General features: G+C 36.1%; 1 protein-coding gene across 1 annotated transcript in view; it reads right to left on the bottom strand.

Annotated features, from left to right (window-relative positions):
• Nucleotides 1–5337: 5337 nt before the first annotated feature.
• The window catches only part of PEX3 (peroxisomal biogenesis factor 3), a 31478-nt gene continuing 18646 nt past the window's right edge, over nucleotides 5338–18169 (bottom strand). Inside the window, exons 4-12 of the mRNA XM_040238601.1 lie at nucleotides 17670–17713; nucleotides 16153–16277; nucleotides 15818–15884; nucleotides 15656–15710; nucleotides 14942–15110; nucleotides 13322–13392; nucleotides 11188–11310; nucleotides 9194–9290; nucleotides 5338–6280 (exon numbers count right to left, since the gene is read on the bottom strand). Coding sequence (XP_040094535.1) covers nucleotides 6197–6280; nucleotides 9194–9290; nucleotides 11188–11310; nucleotides 13322–13392; nucleotides 14942–15110; nucleotides 15656–15710; nucleotides 15818–15884; nucleotides 16153–16277; nucleotides 17670–17713 — 835 coding nt within the window. The 3' untranslated portion in view covers nucleotides 5338–6196. The remainder of the gene's footprint in view (nucleotides 6281–9193; nucleotides 9291–11187; nucleotides 11311–13321; nucleotides 13393–14941; nucleotides 15111–15655; nucleotides 15711–15817; nucleotides 15885–16152; nucleotides 16278–17669; nucleotides 17714–18169) is intronic.

The raw sequence follows: 18169 nt of genomic DNA, 5'->3' as shown, positions 1-18169 counted from the left end.
GGTGCTGATAAAATGCTTTCCTAATAACCATATATTATATATGGAACAGAATGAGACATCAAATTTAAGTTTAATGTATATCTTGCTTTTATGTGAAATATACTGTAAGTGGGACTTGTAACAAGGATTTTAAAATAGTGCATCAAATTCTTAGAACTGTCATTGGTATGAAGAGCAAGAATTATAGTAAGGCTAATTAAAAATCAGATCTCTCATTACTTAGTTTAAGCCAATAGTTCTATTAAGTAGTTACAATAGGAAACAGGAGTCCAGAATGGCGGTGGCTAAAAGACAAGAAAGAGAAAAGCCCGTGAAAATAGAACAAAGGAAGGTCCGAGGACCAGGGTGAGGACCTCAGGTAGAACAAACAACACTCCTGGCTAGCCCAATTTACATAGGGCAGGCCCGGGGGAGGAAAAAAACATATAAAAAGAGGAGCCAAAGCGCTGGGGGTCTCTCTCTCTCTCCCAATCCCGCACGCTGGGGCGCTCATCTCTTCGCATCTTTGGGTCGACCTGCCCTCATGCCTCAAAGGTGGATTTTCCTGCTATTATCTAAATAAAATAGAACTGTAACATGGAGCTGTAACACTGATTTGTCTAAGAGATATAACATGGTCTGTTCGAGACCTGAGAGCTATAACACGGTCTGTCCAAGACCCGAGAGCTGTGACATGCCAAGCAAGGGCTTTAATATCCATCACTCCAAATCTTTGTTGTGACAAGACAGAACCAAGGAGCATACACTCGTCTGACAGTTCTTATCCCCCACAACTGATTCTTTTCCCAGAGTTATTATGCAGGCAAAAAACTTGACCTGTTTTAAATTTCAACACTGGATTTTTCTTTAATAACGAGAGAAATATTGAAGGCAAGCAAAACTAGATTGTTAGACTGGATATCACTTTAACAAGATTTTATCTCATTTTCTTATGAGTGCCATATTGAAACAACACAATTACTTTAAAAGTTCAGAGTAATCAAATAAATGTGAATTAGGGCAACAGAAAACAAGACAGATATTTTGCTTGCTGTTCATTTTTGATTTTGTAGGTAAAAGACACGGTTAGATATAAACCTTCCTGTCTAACTTGCAAACAAATAATTGTTCATTTTGAATTTTTATATATACACAATAACAAACATATTTATACAAGTTTGAAGGAGAAAGTATAATTGTTTCAAGTAATCTTCATTTAACCAACTCACTAGAGTAACGAATGCTCTCCATTTTCTTGGAAAAGAATACTAATTGATGCCTGGGCAAGATGCAGGTTTTCAGTTAGCAGGATTCTGTCTGGCACATGCTTCACCTCGGTTTCCACTTGCTGCAATCAATTTGAAAGTGAAAAGTGAAAGTTGCTCAGTTGTGTTTGACTCTGTGATTCCATGAACTGTAACCCACCAGGTTCCTCTGTCCATGGAATTCTCAGGTAAGAATACTGGACTGAATTGCCAATTCCTTCTTCCAGGGGATCTTCCCGACCCAGGGGTTGAACCTGGGTCTCCTGCATTGCAGGCAGATTCTTTACCACTTGAGCCACCAGTAAAGCCCATGTAACAGGATATGTTTACCACCAGTTAGCTGAGTTTGTTACTGCAGTGGGTTGAATAGTACTCCCCAATAAATCATACCTACTCAAAAGCTCTCAAAAACTACTCAGAAGGCTTCTCTGATAGCTCAGTTGGTAAAGAATCCACCTGGATTCCTGGGTTGGGAAGATCTGCTGGAGAAGGGATAGGCGGCCCACACCAGTTTTCTTGGGCTTCCCCTGTGGCTCATCTGGTAAAGAATTCGCCTACAATGTGGGAGACCTGGGTTCAATCCCTGGGTTGGGAAGATCCCCTGGAGAAGTGAGAGGCTACCACTCCAGTATTCTAGCCCGGAGAATTCCATGGACTGTATAGTCCATGGGGTCACAAAGAGTTGGATACGACTGAGCGACCTTCACTTTCACTCAAAAGCTCAGAATGTGATCTTACTTAGAATCAGTGTTTTTGCACATGCAATTAAGAATTAAGGTAAGTTCTGAGGTAAGATCATAGTGGACGTGGGGTCACAAACATGTAGATGACCACATGAAGACAGGCAGAGACTGGAGTTACTCTGCTGAGTTACATGGCTGAATACGTGGGGCCACCAGAAGCAGGAAGAGTCAAGGAAGGTTGGAAGGATTCTTCCTTGGAGTCTGCAGAGGGTACATGGCTCTGCTGACACCTTAATTTTGGGTTTCTAAGTACCCGAATGGTGAGAGAATAAATTTCTGTAGTTTTAAGCCACACTGCTGCGGCTAAGTCGCTTCAGTCGTGTCCGACTCTGTGCGACCCCATAGACGGCAGCCCACCAGGCTCCCCCATCCCTGGGATTCTCCAGGCAAGAACACTGGAGTGGGTTGCCATTTCCTTCTCTAAGGCATGAAAGTGAAAAGGCAAAGTGAAGTTGCTCAGTCGTGTCCTACTCTTAGCGACCCTGTGGACTACAGCCCACCAGGCTCCACCGTCCATGGGATTTTCCAGGCAAGAGTACTGGAGTGGGGTGCCATTGTCTTCTCCACACACACAGTTAGTGGTAATTTATTACAGCAATTCTAGGAAACTAACACAGTCACCAAACTGATTATCTTTGGTAATTTATGATAAATTTATGTTTTTATCATGTTACATAAGCAGATGAGATGAGTGTGAAGGGTTGTAGTTTCTGTGTAGTATTCTGTTGAATACTTTGGAAAAGCTAGATGAAAGTGTCTTGCTTGCCCCATGCCCAATTTAAATGTATTGGTTAATTATTGGTAAAACAGTTCTAAAAGACTGGCCAGAAATGTACTAAAAATCCACAAGTATTCTGTACCCGTGTACAACTATGTAACGCAACACATATGATTTGTATAAGACATGTCAGAGAACGCTTATAAGCATACCTACAATGAAAAGGTAGAAAGGACCAAGGTCCTACATTAAATAACTGGCAAATAAAGATGACTTGTACTTTAAGTTAAAATATCTAAGAATATATGTGTTATTTAAAAAATGATATCCTGCTTTAAAAGACTTTTTGGATTAACCAAACAACTAAGGGGTCCAGATAAAAGGGCTCCTATTGTTCAATTAGAACACAATTTGTAATGTCTAAGGCCAGTTAGCTTCAAATACATGTGGTTTTTTACGCTGTCTTCTCTACAACTGCCACAACTCTACAGATGCAGATGATTCCAGGTGATAATTTTCTGATGGTCAGCAGTCTATCCTTACAAAGTCACACCTGTTTAGTCTCAAAATTTCCTTGTTTGAAATCCTGGGTTAATTTTGCTGGAAGAGATGCATGCTCTATCACACACACATTCACTCATTTTCCAAAATACAGTTTTCCACCATCCTATTACATCATTATATTCTGACAAATTTTGAAAAGAAGTCTGTGTTCTCTCTACTTTCAGTTCAGTTCAGTTCAGTTCAGTCACTCGGTCATGTCCAACTCTTTGCGACCCCATGAACCGCAGCATGCCAGGCCTCCCTGCCCATCACCAACTCCGAGAGTCCACCCAAACCCATGTCCATTTAGTCAGTGATGCCATCCTACCATCTCATCCTCTATTGTCCTCTTCTCCTCTGGCCCTCAGTCTTTCCCAGCATCAGGGTCTTTTCAAATGAGTCAGCTCTCCGCATCAGGTGGCCAAAGCATTGGAGTTTCAGCTTCAACATCAGTCCTTACAATAAACACCCAGGACTGATCTCCTTTAGGATGGACTGGTTGGATCTCCTTGCAGTTCAAGGGACCCTCAAGCGTCTTCTCCAACACCACAGTTCAAAAGCATCAATTCTTCGGTGCTCAGCTTTCTTTATAGTCCAACTCTCACATCCATACATGAGTACTGGAAAAACCATAGCCTTGACTAGACGGACCTTAGTCGGCAAAGTAATGTCTCTGCTTTTGAATATGCTGTCTAGGTTGGTCATAACTTTCCTTCCAAGGAGCAAGCGTCTTTTAATTTCATGGCTGTAATCACCATCTGCAGTGATTTTGGAGCCCAGAAAAATAAAGTCAGCCACTGTTTCCCCATCTATTTGCCATGAAGTGATGGGACCAGCTGCCATGATCTTAGTTTTCTGAATGTTGAGCTTCAAGTCAACTTTTTCACTCTCCTCTTTCACTTTCATCAAGAGGCTCTTTAGTTCTTCACTTTCTGCCATAAGGGTGGTATCATCTGCATAAATGAGGTTATTGATATTTCTCCCGGCAATCTTGATTCCAGCTTGTGCTTCCTCCAGCTCAGCGTTTCTCATGATGTACTCTGCATAGAAGTTAAATAAGCAGGGTGACAATATACAGCCTTGACGTACTCCTTTTCCTATTTGGAACCAGTCTGTTGTTCCGTGTCCAGTTCTAACTGTTGCTTCCTGACCTGCATACAGGTTTCTCAAGAGGCAGGTCAGGTAGTCTGGTATTCCCATCTCTTTCAGAATTTTCCACAGTTTATTGTGATCCACACAGTCAAAGGCTTTGGCATAGTCAATAAAGCAGAAATAGATGTTTTTCTGGAACTCTCTTGCTTTTTCCATGATCCAGCGGATGTTGTCAATTTGATCTCTGGTTCCTCTGCCTTTTCTAAAACCATCTTGACCATCTGAAGTTCACGGTTCACATATTGCTGAAGCCTGGCTTGGAGAAGTTTACTAGCGTGTGAGATGAGTGCAACTGTGCGGTAGTTTGAGTATTCTTTGGCATTACCTTTCTTTGGGATTGGAATGAAAACTGACCTTTTCCAGTCCTGTGGCCACTGCTGAATTTCCCAAATTTGCTGGCATATTGAGTGCAGCACTTTCACAGCATCATCTTTTAGGATTTGAAATTACATCATTATATTCTGACAAATTTGAAAAGAAGTATGTGTTCTCTCTACTTTGACATCTGCTTTTGTCTGTTTTTTGGTTTTTTTTTTTTTTTTTTTAATATATTCTAGGCATAGATTCCCTAGAAGTTGGCTTCAGGCCTAACCTGAACTTAGCAGAGACATTACAATTCATTTTTTACCTTCTCCTATGTAGCTGTATATGTTGAAGGAACATAAAACAACATAAATGATGCTACTGAAAATTATTTAATATAATGATGATATGATTCATTTCTTTTTGTCCTAGTTACCCATATAAAGAACTACATATGTACTAGAACAATGAATTATTTCTTTTTAGAAGGAAATGTTATTTTTCTAAACAAGTAAGTTAAAGTAGCGATTGCTTGTTAAAAAAAATGAAACTTGAGAACCAGTGTAATCTCCAAAAAACAGCAAAAATGCTATGGGACAAATAATAGCTGTAAAGTATTAACTCGATAAAACCATATTTTACTAAAATATTTTATTGTAATAAGATTCACTGTGCTCAAAATCAATACAAAGTAAGTTATAATTATTTACATACAAATAAATGAAACTATATACAGTAGTTAATAATAGCTGAGTAAATAGCATCAACACAATTTTCACCTCTAAATCAGTATGTAGTTTCCTAAGGATTATTAACAACAGTAAAGAAAATAATTGCTGATCATAGTTATTCCTTCTTATTTTTGGCCATGCTATAGGATGCAGGATCTTAGATTCCCCTGCCAGGGAACAGGGGTTGAACCCATGCCCCTTGCAGGGGGACCATGGAGCCTTAACCACTGGACCACCAGGGAAGTCCTAATCCTAGTTGTTAAATTAACTGATTTCTATTAAAAAAGAAAGTTCTCAACCAGGTATATTTAAGACAAAGTATTTATCTCTTTGAAGATTAACTGAAGAAAAGTCTGATTCTCTCCTGTATACTGCAGTCCGGTGAACTTTAAGATTAAATAGCATTTTTTCCAAACTTTATATCTACTTCCCAAACAGATTTTACCTCAGTATTAATGTCAAAGTATAAAGTATTTACATTATTTGACTTGGAACTAATATCCATGATGTAACAAACTATTAACAATTCTGATATTTGCACTGTATACACTCAGGTATGCCCACAAAAACCAGTCTGTTGATGGCTTTAAAAAAATATATTAAGATGCCAAATAAATCTATTTTATTATGAAGACTTTAAGAATATATTTTTATTAGACATTATGGTAACAAATCATTACCCTATATATAGTTGATTTATTCGGTGCATTTTTTAAAAAAAGTAACTGAATTCCATTGTAGCTATTCTTGAAGGAAAAAAAATCATTTCTCCAGTTGTTGAGGAGTACTAAAAGCCTCGTACACATTAGCAGCAAAGTCTTTCACTTGCTCCATCATTAACAGATCCTAGCAAAGATGAGAATAAAACATTACAGTTTGCAAAAAGAACAGATAATCTGAATTCATTTCTGCAATCAAGCAACAAATTTGGCTCAAAGTTTTGTGGCATTAAGGCCAAAAAGAAAACCATTTAATGAAAGTAGTTTCTTTTATAATAAATTCCTGGAGATATTTATTAAGTTCTTGTATGAGAGACAGTGGGTATGATAAGTATTCAAGTGTGGCTTGTCAAGATGAACCGCTTACTGATGAAGGCAGAGACTTTTATGAAAATGGACAAAGATAAAGTATAAATGCCACAACTTACAACTTTTCCCCCTCACACTAAGAAGATCCAAAATAGTATGTGTGTGTCAAATGCTGGATGAGTATCTGTTGAATAAATGATTACAACAATATATGCTGCTGCTGCTGCTAAGTCACTTCAGTCGTGTCCAACTCTGTGCGATCCCACAAACGGCAGCCCACCAGGCTCTGCCGTCCCTGGGACTCTCCAGGCAAGAACACTGGAGTGGGTTGCCATTTCCTTTTCCAATGCAGGAAAGTGAAAAGTGAAAGTGAAGTCACTCAGTCGCGTCCGACTCTTTGTGACCCCGTGGACTGTAGCCCACCAGGCTCCTCTGTCCATGGGATTTTCCAGGCAAGAGTACTGGAGTGGGGTGCCATTGCTTTCTCCACAATAATATATACACATATACATAAACAACCACACATATATACCTGAGAACAGGGGTTCTAATGGGATTTGTTAATGTCGACTTCCCTAGTGGCTCAGAGGTTAAAGTGTCTGCCTGCAATGTGGGAGACCTGGGTCGATCCTTGGGTCAGGAAGATGCCCTGGAGAAGGAAATGGCCACCCACTCCAGTACTCTTGCCTGGAGAATCCCATGGATGGAGGAGCCTGGTAGGCTACAGTCCACGGTGTCACAAAGAGTCAGACACGACTGAGCACCTTCACTTTCACTTTCAATGTAAATAAAGAAAAAATTACATCTTTTTTTCATGAACCTTTAACTGAAATCTAGCATTTCTTTCAGCTGTGTATGTAAGCAACAAACTGACAGTAGAACCTGTGAGTTGGTCTTTAGCAGAATTCAGACATTTTTATATCATATGCTAGTTAAGTTGCAGAAGTTACATGAACTGTCATTTTAAAAAACATTTTGAAACTGTATACATTTGGTTTTCGTTATAAACCTATATATTTTACAATATACACTTATAGGCATCATTCTGAGGTGTCCATAGGCTTCTCCAGAGAGTGAAAGGACCCATGGCAACAGAAACCATTATGTGGTTTATGCTGCCCAGTGAGCAGCAGAGAAACAGGAAGTGAACCTATCCTTGATGTTCTCTCTTAAGCATCAGAAAATCCAAGAAAGCTTAGCAAGTCTTCATCTCACAAATTCATAGTTAAATTCTCTGAATACCACTTGGTACTTTAACCCACAGAAATCATAATTTAAAAAATTGGTGGAAGTCTTGTCAATTAATGGTCTAGTATATAAACAATCTACATCCAATGATACTAAAAAAATTTATTAATACTAAGCATTAGTATCAATGATGTTTGTACCTTTTATTTATTTTCATTCTCAATTATAGACTTTAATATAGTATGTAAATTATTTAAGCACCAAAGCTGGTGTTATATTAAGTGTGTATTAGTCACTCAGTCACATCCGACTCTTTGCGATCCAAAGGACTATGGCCCACCAGGCTTCTCTGTCTGTGGAATTCTCCAGGCAATAATACTGGAGTGGGTAGCCATTCCCTTCTCCAGGGGATCTTCCCGACCCACGGACTGAACTTGGGTCTTTTGCACTGCAGGCAGATTCTTTGCCATCTGAGCCACCAGGGAAGCCCCGGTTTATATATTATGCTACTCATCCAGATGAACGGCTTACTGATGAAGCCAGAGATTTTTATGAAAATGGAGAAAGGTAAAGTTAAGGTTTAAATGCCAGAAGTTACAACTATTTTTTTTTCTTACAGCTAATATGCACATAAAAATTAAAAGAAAAAAAATTTAAAACTTAAGAGTTCAAAAAATTTTCAGCTAAAATTAAACTTTAAATTAAGCCACATGTGAAGGACAAGCCAATGACTCTGTACAAGAGAAAGGAAGAATTACAACCCATAGCCTCATGGCTCTTCACGTTCTCAAGTAGAAAACCAGAGATACTCTAATTTGAGATAAATATTACTGAGAAGATACTATCTTTACACTTAGGCCTAGAGTCTCTCTCTTCTCACTGCACATTATGGCAGTAGTTTGGAATTGAGGTGTATTGTGAGTAATTTATTGCTGGTTATACAGTTTCCAAGTTTGCAAATAACTTGGAAAAAAAGTTTGGATTCAAAGCTGTTCTTTTAGTAAAATCAGTCTTATTCAATGTATTCTATTATAAAATGCTTTCCTAAGAAAGGAGATGGAGTTATAGGGAGATGAGTTAAAAATTTAAATAACCTACTGAGGATGCAGCTTTTAATGAACAGATTATTGGTGCACTATTAACAGTTATACTTATTCACTATTTAAATGCTTTACTTTCCTACAAAAATGTTTCATTTTTCCTCAAAATCTGAGGGACTGGTTCACTGATTTGCCTCAAGGCACAGCTTAATGCAAAACATTAACACTGTAAATTCAACTGACCGCTAGAACATATCTGGACTAAAATGCAGTGTGTCTAACATGTGTTGTACTATAACACGGAGAAAGGTATTCCCAACCTCATAAAAGTGCCATGATATTATACTCTCATGGGGCACTCTATTGTACTCTACATGTGGCTTCAACTTTTTGGTTTCTTTGAACAAATATCATAGAAGAGAAATGTAATTTTATGTTAGACAAACAGGACCACAACCAAAAGTACAGTCTGTTTTGAATAATAACCCAAGCTCTCCTCTTACCTGAACAAAATGACTAGGTGTTTCACTGCAAACTGAATGGATCTGTCCATTTATTATGGGAATTATCTTAGCTAAAGGCAGGCTGACACTGGAAAGACTGAAAAATCATCACAGTAATAATTATTTTCTGAAATTATTTTATAGGAATTTAACATTTAATTATAAAAGAAATAGCCATTGAAAAGTACTTACAGAAATATTTTAGTAAGAAAATAAAGACCAAACATAATTTTACCATCTAGAAATAACAATTATAATTGACATCATAGTTAATTTCTTCCAGTAATTTTTTTATACATATCTATACTTTTTGGGTATTTCTAACACCCAGCTATAACCTCCCAAGCAACACTGTTTTGCATTTTTATTCTCATGCTATAATCACTGTTTCCATCTCATTAAAAGTTCTTCCAAAGTATTTGTCTGTTTTTTAATTACTATATAGTAATCCATCCTCTAGCTGTGACAACTTATATCATCAGCTCCCTATGGTTGGGCATTGAGTTTTTGCCTAATTTTCTTTAATACAAATAACTCTTTGTATTTACAGTAAATTACTGAGTTGAAGGATATGAATGCTTTTAAGCTTTAAAATGTGTATAACCAAATTCCCTCTGCTTCTCTAACAGTATGAGAGGATACCTCCTCTACCATGACTCCTTTCTACATCAAGCATTTCTTTACTCTTCATATATCTGACAGCTAAAATGATTATCTCACAGTTTTGGTCTGCATGTCTCTTAATTATTAGCAATGTCAAACAGTTAAGTATAATAAACACTTAAGTCCTACAGGAGAGATCATGAGTACTACAGGAGTTAAGAAAAGTTTGAAATGGCTGATACAACTGCAACATAATTTTTATAATTCTCTAGTGTACAAGATCAAGTATGTATTTTATATAAAAATTCTTATCACTATTCAGTAAATAACTAATACTTTTGCTAGACAGAGATTGTACTGAAATTTTGTTGACTGGAGCACCTTAATTTAGAGAACTTACTGAGGCTGAATTTTTTTTGAGAATTTAAAGAATTGCTAAAAAAGATTTTAGGATGACATTTAAATTGCTTCAGAAAATAAACTTTATGACACTAAGCATTCCAAATCCTCAATGTTAACTGCCAATTATTCCTTTTTGTATAATAAAGAGTGGTCCCAGAGAATTGGGGAAATAAACTCTTGCTCTATGTATTTGAGAATTAAAACAGGCATTGCACACACATACTGCATATCAGTTACTGTTATCCCTAATTTTAACAGATGAGTCTACAGTCAGTTAACATTGATTTAGTACCTATTATTTTCTGAATTTAATACAAAAAAACTGCAAAACTGTGTAAATCCTAATAGATTTAAGGTGCTCATGCTGAGATTATAATAAAACCATAAGCTATCTTTTGGCAGAGTGAATCCATGACTTAGTAATTCTGATTTAAATCATTATCATCTGTACTATCTAAACATTCCTAATCCTACAAAAAGGGCTACAGAACTAGGAGATAATTCATCAAATGGGAATATAGAACAAGAATGCCTGGTTGAGTTATGAAGGCCAATTATATCTTATAGTACTGGAATAATGTAAGAGAAAATGTTAGAACTTAAATAACATTCTCACAGTTTTGTATTCTAAAGCGTTAAATTAAAAAAGCCACAATAATTGAAACTGGCCTATGGAAAGGTAGTTTCACAAGTTAAGTACTTCTGTATAGTGGCAAAATTTTAGAAGAAATAAACATTTAAATACTGAATACTAAAAAAAAAAAAAATTAAAATAAATAAATAAATCAATAAATACTGAATACTGAAAGAGCTCCTCCTAATGAAGGAGTCGTTGGCTTAACAGAGTTTAATTTGTTGAAAAAATAAACATTCACATTTGTCGTCTGAGATTTTTTTTTTGTTACCTGGAACAAAAAATAAACCTATCAAAAAGCACTGTTTTATCAGAATAGTCATAAGACTGGTAACATTCTTATATGTCTTCTTACCTATTCATGGAGTTACCATGTTGCAGATCTTGTTCAGTAGGTCGAAAGAACTCAGCCATGTTGTCTAGCAGTCTACTGAATCCTCGGTTGAGACAGGTATTCAAAACTGTACTAAAATCTGGACTACATAAAACAAGAAGATAAATTACTTTTTAGATTGTTCAATGGAAAAGGGCAAAAATTTAGTAACTATGTGGCTACCTTTGACAGCCACCACCATTTCTAGTCACAATTTTATAAACTAAAACACTATAAAAATATATCAAGGAGTCATTAAAAGTTAAGCATAAAAAGAGGGCTAATTATGTAACGCAATGCAGTGAGGATATTTGCTCATTTCGCTAGATTTTCTTACATTATGCAGCACTTCATAAATGTACTTTTATAAATATCAGTAATCATTGCTTCTCTTGAGGAAACTCTTAAAGAGGAAACTCTATTAATATTTTGTTAATGTGTTCAGATGAGGAACTGGACACTTGATGCATGCAGAAATTTATCCTAAGGTATGTTACTAGTAAATATAGGAGGCAGAATTTGAACCCAGGCCTTTCTGATCTTAAAGTTCAAGCTCTTTTTGTTATATCATGTTATTACTTCACAGAAACTCTTTGATATGAAGAGTAATATATATGCTATCAGAGTTAGGAACTGCCTAGTTGAACAGATTAGTTCTGTCTCTGACGTGTAGAAATCAGAATTCCATCGCATGGCAGTGGGGCTCTAGGGCTATAAAGTTGGTAATTATTAACATATAAACAGTAAAGTAATGGGAGTAAATAAAATTGCTTGGGGCAGTTGAGGATGAAAAAAGAACAAATACCTGGGAAACATTAGTATTTAAAGGAAAGACAGGCATAAAGGAACCTAAGAAAAAATGATCTGAGAACTGGGGAAAAAATTGGGAGACTGTCAAGGCAACCATAAGAGAAAGAATTTCAAGAAAACCTTGATCAATAGCATTAATTATCAGAGGAAGGTGAAGAAAGATGAACACTACAGGTTGACTGGATTTGACAAAAGAACACTGATGACCTTCTAGAGTTTCATGAAGTGATCTGAATAAGAAAAGAAGTAGAGATTGATATTATAGAAAGTCAAGGGACTAGAACTTGATGAATTCATATAATAGCTGAATTAACCTAAAAAATTTGCTGATTTTCTTCAAGATCATGAAAAAATATTATAAACAGAGGATATAATCTGCCCAGAAAACAAGAGAAAATGATCTTAAATTATCTTTAATTAAAAAAAACAACTGATACTTCAATCACTTAAGATAAAGCAGATGAACTGATATTACCACTAAGATTTCACAATGATAAAATTACCTCAAAGAGTGTAAGTGGCTCAACCAAGGTTGACCAGCTGATAAAGAGCAGAGCCAACCTTGAATTTAGGTCCTCTCATCTTCTAATACATAATCTGGGGCTTTTCCCATTTGTAACATTCTGGCTCTCTTCTGGGTAATTTTAAAAAGTTAATACTCTATTGAAGGCAGATGTGAATTTTTATCACTCAAAGATTTAGTAACATTAGAGTCGAACCTGAAAGGGTTAGGGGAAGTAATTCTCATAACTGAGTATGTGTGTGCATACACAGCACGCGTGCACATGTGTGTATACCTGAGGATTAGCTAGAGCTGGCTAGCTCTGGCTGGCAAGAGCACCCCTTCCCAAGTCAGCAATGAGTGACATCAGATTGGGAGTCAGCAGAGTCAGCACTGCTGTGGCTACAATTTTAGTTTTCGGTTTTTTTTTTTTCTTTATAGGGCTAGTTGTTAAACATATACCAGAATACACTGGGCATATAAGAATCACCATTTAAAGCTTTCCTCAAAATATAAATGCTAACTATCTTCCAGTCCCTTAACTAGTATATCAGAATCTCTAGGCTAGGAAAACAGGTAGGGGCAATCCTGGGTATCTTGGAAAAAAAATCTCTGCTTACCTCCCTATCCTAACAAGACAAGCACGAGTGTTAAGTAGGAAATCCTACTAAAAGCAGGGGAATATATTTAAAATTTAATTTTAACAAAATATTATGTTGAATATTTGTCCAAGAAAAACTATAAGATGGTCATGAGTACATTTAAAATAGAAGCACATGTTCCTGTTACATGCAGTGTACATACCTTTCCAACATGTCTCTAGTTTCATTGAGTAGTTTAATAGTGGTAACATCCCTAGGAGAAAGTCCGCAGGCCTATAAAATTAAAAGGCCACACTTCAGGGTTTCAAATATTAGCACAGGGTTAATGTGAAACAAACTCAAGAGTTCAGGAAATCTCAAAAGTCTATGTCCTATCAACAATAAGAAAAATGTTCAACTCAAAGAAACTATACAGGTTGATGTGCACAGATGAGTAGCATTCAAAACACTAAGTCACAACAGGATCTTTATAAGATCTTTATTTATCTGAAGGACATATTAACAAAGAAAAATTAGTCTTCCAGGTTGCAGAGGCCAGAGATATTTTTTTCTATTATTGTTAAGGGATTTTATTAGAATATGCATGTGTCTTTTCTCAACAATCTAGCTTAATCTAAGGCTCCATGTGTTCTTCCAATCTAAGTTGTAGGTTTAAATTCAATTCAGGTAAGATGTGATCCATCATCCCTCTCATTACCTGTTCTTTTGAATTATTTCCTTTTTTAAGCAGATTGTTGAATTTTAAAATGTGAAAATTGCTTTATCATTCCAGAAAGCTTTAAGAATACTATTATTGCATCTCCTCAAGATTCTAATTTTTAAGTGAGTTTTCTCTTGTTTCTCTTGTTAATTCTGACAGGTCTGTTCTGTTCGTTCAGTTTAGCTTCCATCCTGCAGGAGTTCATGAGGTTCTCTTAAATGGCTTACAATCTATCTCTGGAGCCTCCGGGGGAGTGGGAAGCAGGCAATGAAAAACATGGCAATCTTTGTTCTAACAGGGCCTTTAGCCTGAGGTATGGCACAAGGGCCTCTTTAGTCTAAGACTTCTCTTCTCCAGTTGTTAAGTGAGGAAGATCCTTCTCTCAACTGCAAAGAATGGATGCAATCTGCTTACATATTAATAAGCAGCAATTACTTTAAAAGAGGCCTATAACCTGCAATCCTTGGTATTTTTATTATTCTTAATCAATGAGTAATTTAGATCACAACTGTCCGGGACACACCAGGGTATAGCAACACCATGGCTGATAACTGTTAGAACTGGCCTTCCTTGTTTCTCAACTGGATGACTACAACCTCCTTCAGTGCACTCTGATACTGTTATCACTGATTTATCTTAAAAAGTAAACATGATTGTGGTACTGACCTGATCAAAATTCACCTTCGTCTAGAACTGGAAGTTTAGACCCTTTATCTTGGCATACAAAGCTCTTTATGATATTGTCCCCAGCCACCAGCTTTATCTTCTGTTACTTGATCTCAAACAAATATGCTTTAGCCACTGGAACTGAATTTGTCTTCTGAATTCCCCAGGTTGACTGAACATGCTTATTCATTTTGTATCTCAATCATACATCATAGTGTCTGTCACATAACTAATATTCAATAAAATCTTGCTGAATATCTAAAATGCTAACTAGAAATCAATCACATTTATAGTTTGTTTTCTAAATTAGTGAGGTTTTATTTAAATTATTGAAATCTAAGTCTTTCAATCACTTACCTTTCAAGAGACTCAGAAATCTAAATTTTAAGACATAATGAAAAAAATATTAACAACAAAGAGTAACTGGTTTTGCTTAAATAGTTTTGAATTAAGCACCTGAACTGCTAATGGAGTTTCTTCATCTGGCATCATGTAATGGCATAATAAAGATTTGGATCCATCATTATTAATCCAAGAAGATGATTTATGCTGCTCAACGAGATCTCTGATTTCTTTTAATTTTTGCTCCAAGTCCAAAAGGGACAAAGAATGTTTAAGAGAAACACTAGAAACAGAGAAAAGGAAACTGGGATAAGTGAAACTATACCACACGTCCTATTAATACTCCTTTCCTAACAGGTTACTACCTGAGTTCCTGTTTCATCCAGTCACACCTGAAACCACTGACTATGAAATCATCAGAGTAGATTAAGAAATCAGCCACTGGTTTGGGGACAAGAAAAATCTCGTTGCAGATTTCACAAGAAAATTCCCACTGTGATTAAAGACACTGCCATATGAACAGGAGTTAAAAGCCTCAGAGGCAGATTTTTAAAAGCAGGTCTTTTGTCTCATGACCCAAATATTTTTGGTTTGTTTTGAAATCAATCAATACACAATGAAATATTAAAGCTTTCCCCTTAGTATCAAAACATTGATACTGATGAAGAAAATGGATTCCACAATGTAATACCCAGGGCTGTGTCTGTATTAGGTTAAGAGTTTTGCAGACCACCGTTTGTCAAGTCACTAGCTTCACTGGAACTATGCTAATTTTTCTTTTATTCATCAAATCAGGAAGTTAGGAAAAGCCAATGCAAAATGCCTTACCTTCCTAAAATCTTCTGCACAGCTTGTTTAATGACAGTGATCAATTCTGTCAGGCCTATAAAAAGAAAAATAAATGTAAAAGCCTTGTTTACATTTTTAATTCCTCAATAATACAAATGAATGAATTACAATTAGTTTATAGGTCATAAATAAGAATCTTACCATCTCCAAGGAGGTGCTGAATACTTGATAAATATTGCTGTTGGACATCTGGAGGAGCAAGAACTGTCTGTACAAAATAGACATAAGGTGCTCAATATTATTAATAAATAATGTTTTCATTACAACTTAAGCTGAGATTCTAGGACATAGAACAATAGGAAACGCTACTCTCTAACATAACAAAGTCTAGTTTCAAAATATGAAGAAAAATAATGGTTAAAGTTTATAATCACATGAAATATAATTATTCTATATAAATTATCATGATAATATTTGGTTAAATTTTGAATCTCTTGAAAGATAAGGCAGTATCAGTTTAAGTCTATTAAACTTACGGTGCCATTTTTGCCAACTGCTGCATTATCCAAATAAATATATCCACCGATTATGTTTAACTGGACTCGCAAAAGAACCACCAGCATGCAAGTACTGTACACAGCTACGATACTTCTTGTGAAACCTTTGCAGAGAAAAGAAAACCTCTTGGTACTAATTGTTAAAACATAAACAAATGTGTAAAATTGCAAACCATCCCTATGGTTTCATAAGACAACTTAAGATATACGTTTATCATTATTTCAAGTACAAAAATGTATCAATTCAAAATATTTCATAGTTTATCTGCTTACAAAATATTTATTGTCAATTAGGAATGATCTCTTAATTGAAACAATAACCAATAAAGATAATAACCAATATATTCAGTGAAGGGTTAAAGGGCTGGGAAGCACTCAGTTGTAGCCTCAGAACTCTGAGCTGTCCAGGGAGCTCGTTCAGAATCAGAGAAGAGCGCTGAGCATGAAGAGCTCCAGGTGTCATTGGCAGGTAAAAGAGGACAAAGGATAAGCTCATACAGGGATGGAGGAAGGTACAGAGAGACAGAGACCAGTCTTCACAGGTGTTTAGGACCGACTGTTCAAAACAGAGGTAAGAGAAAGGTGTTGACTCTTGCTGAGACGAGGAAAATGTCCAGTGGATTAAGCAACACTACTGATCTTGTGATATCTGCTTGGATGGAGATACAGGAGTGGAAACCAGGCTCCAAGTGTGTCAGAGAATGAGAGGGAGTGCAGAAGAAAACAAAGAGAATGTAGAAAGCTTTAGTATTACACAAGGGAGATAAACAAAGTACAATAGCTGAAAGGAAATATAGTGTACTACACAGGTTTATTTCATTTTCAAACAGGCAAAGCTTAAGCATGATTTGTGTTTCCCTGGTGGTTCAGTGGTAAAGAATCCCCCTGCTAAGCAGCAGACATGGGTTCAATCCCTCGGTCGGGAAGATCCCCTGGAGAAGGAAATGGCAACCCACTCCAGCATTTTTGCTTGGGAAATTCCATGGACAGAGGAGCCTGGGAAGGTATAGTCCATGGATTGCAAAGAGTCAGACATGACTTAGTGACTAAACAACAAGCATGATTCAGTTAGGAAAACACAAGAATGACAGAGTATGAAGTTCTGAGACATGGAGATATATGTATCTATCTGTCCTAGGGAAGCTTTTTGTTTGAAATTTTTATCACTAATCAAAGTTTGCATACAATATCAAAGTAAAATTACTATTTAGGTTGGAGTTAAAACTTCGTTTATTGTATCAGAACCTAATATACACATATGTAGTCTAGGATAGGTTTATGTATTATTATAACAATAATACCACCACCACCACCACCATGAACATTACTAAGTAGTTTCTATGACCAGTAGACATCAATCTACTTGCTTCACAAGAATTATTTAATCCTGACGACAACTCCATGTGGTAGGTAAAGAAGAGTCACCCACATAATAGAATACAACAATTTCCCATTAAAAATATTTTAAGGCTATGCTTTGAAATATGTAGGCTTACTTATTATCTTCAGATCCTCCCATATTTCTAGCTTGTTTGAAGGCCTAAAGAAAAATATCAGAAAATATGAAAATAATAATCTAGATAATTTAATAGAAAACTTTGAACTTTGCAGTTCAATATTTAATTATATTTTATCACAAGATAACTATAACTGTAGAAACAAAGCCCATAAGCTAAACTAAAAAATGACTATAATTTCAGTAACTAATGATAACACCCATTTTCATAATAGTCAGAGACAGGACTTAGCGACTAAACGACCACCATCACCATTACCTGTGTACGTCCTTCCAGTCTTCCTCTTCCTTCTGAGCATATGCATATGTGTACTATAAAATCATACAGGAAAAGCAGGAATAATATTTATATTTCCCTTATTTACTATTTTACAAATAATGAAGTAGGTCTATAATCCTTCAATGGTAAGTATTGTTTTTTAAATATCATTACAAACACAGGCATTTAAATGTATACTTGATGTGTTTCTATCCACTGTA

The sequence above is a fragment of the Oryx dammah genome, unplaced genomic scaffold (genome assembly GCF_014754425.2).
Source record: "Oryx dammah isolate SB20612 unplaced genomic scaffold, SCBI_Odam_1.1 HiC_scaffold_4, whole genome shotgun sequence".
Lineage (NCBI taxonomy): Eukaryota > Metazoa > Chordata > Mammalia > Artiodactyla > Bovidae > Oryx > Oryx dammah.
The sequence above is the reverse complement of the archived record's forward strand: the minus strand, read 5'-3'. Positions and strand labels throughout refer to the sequence as shown.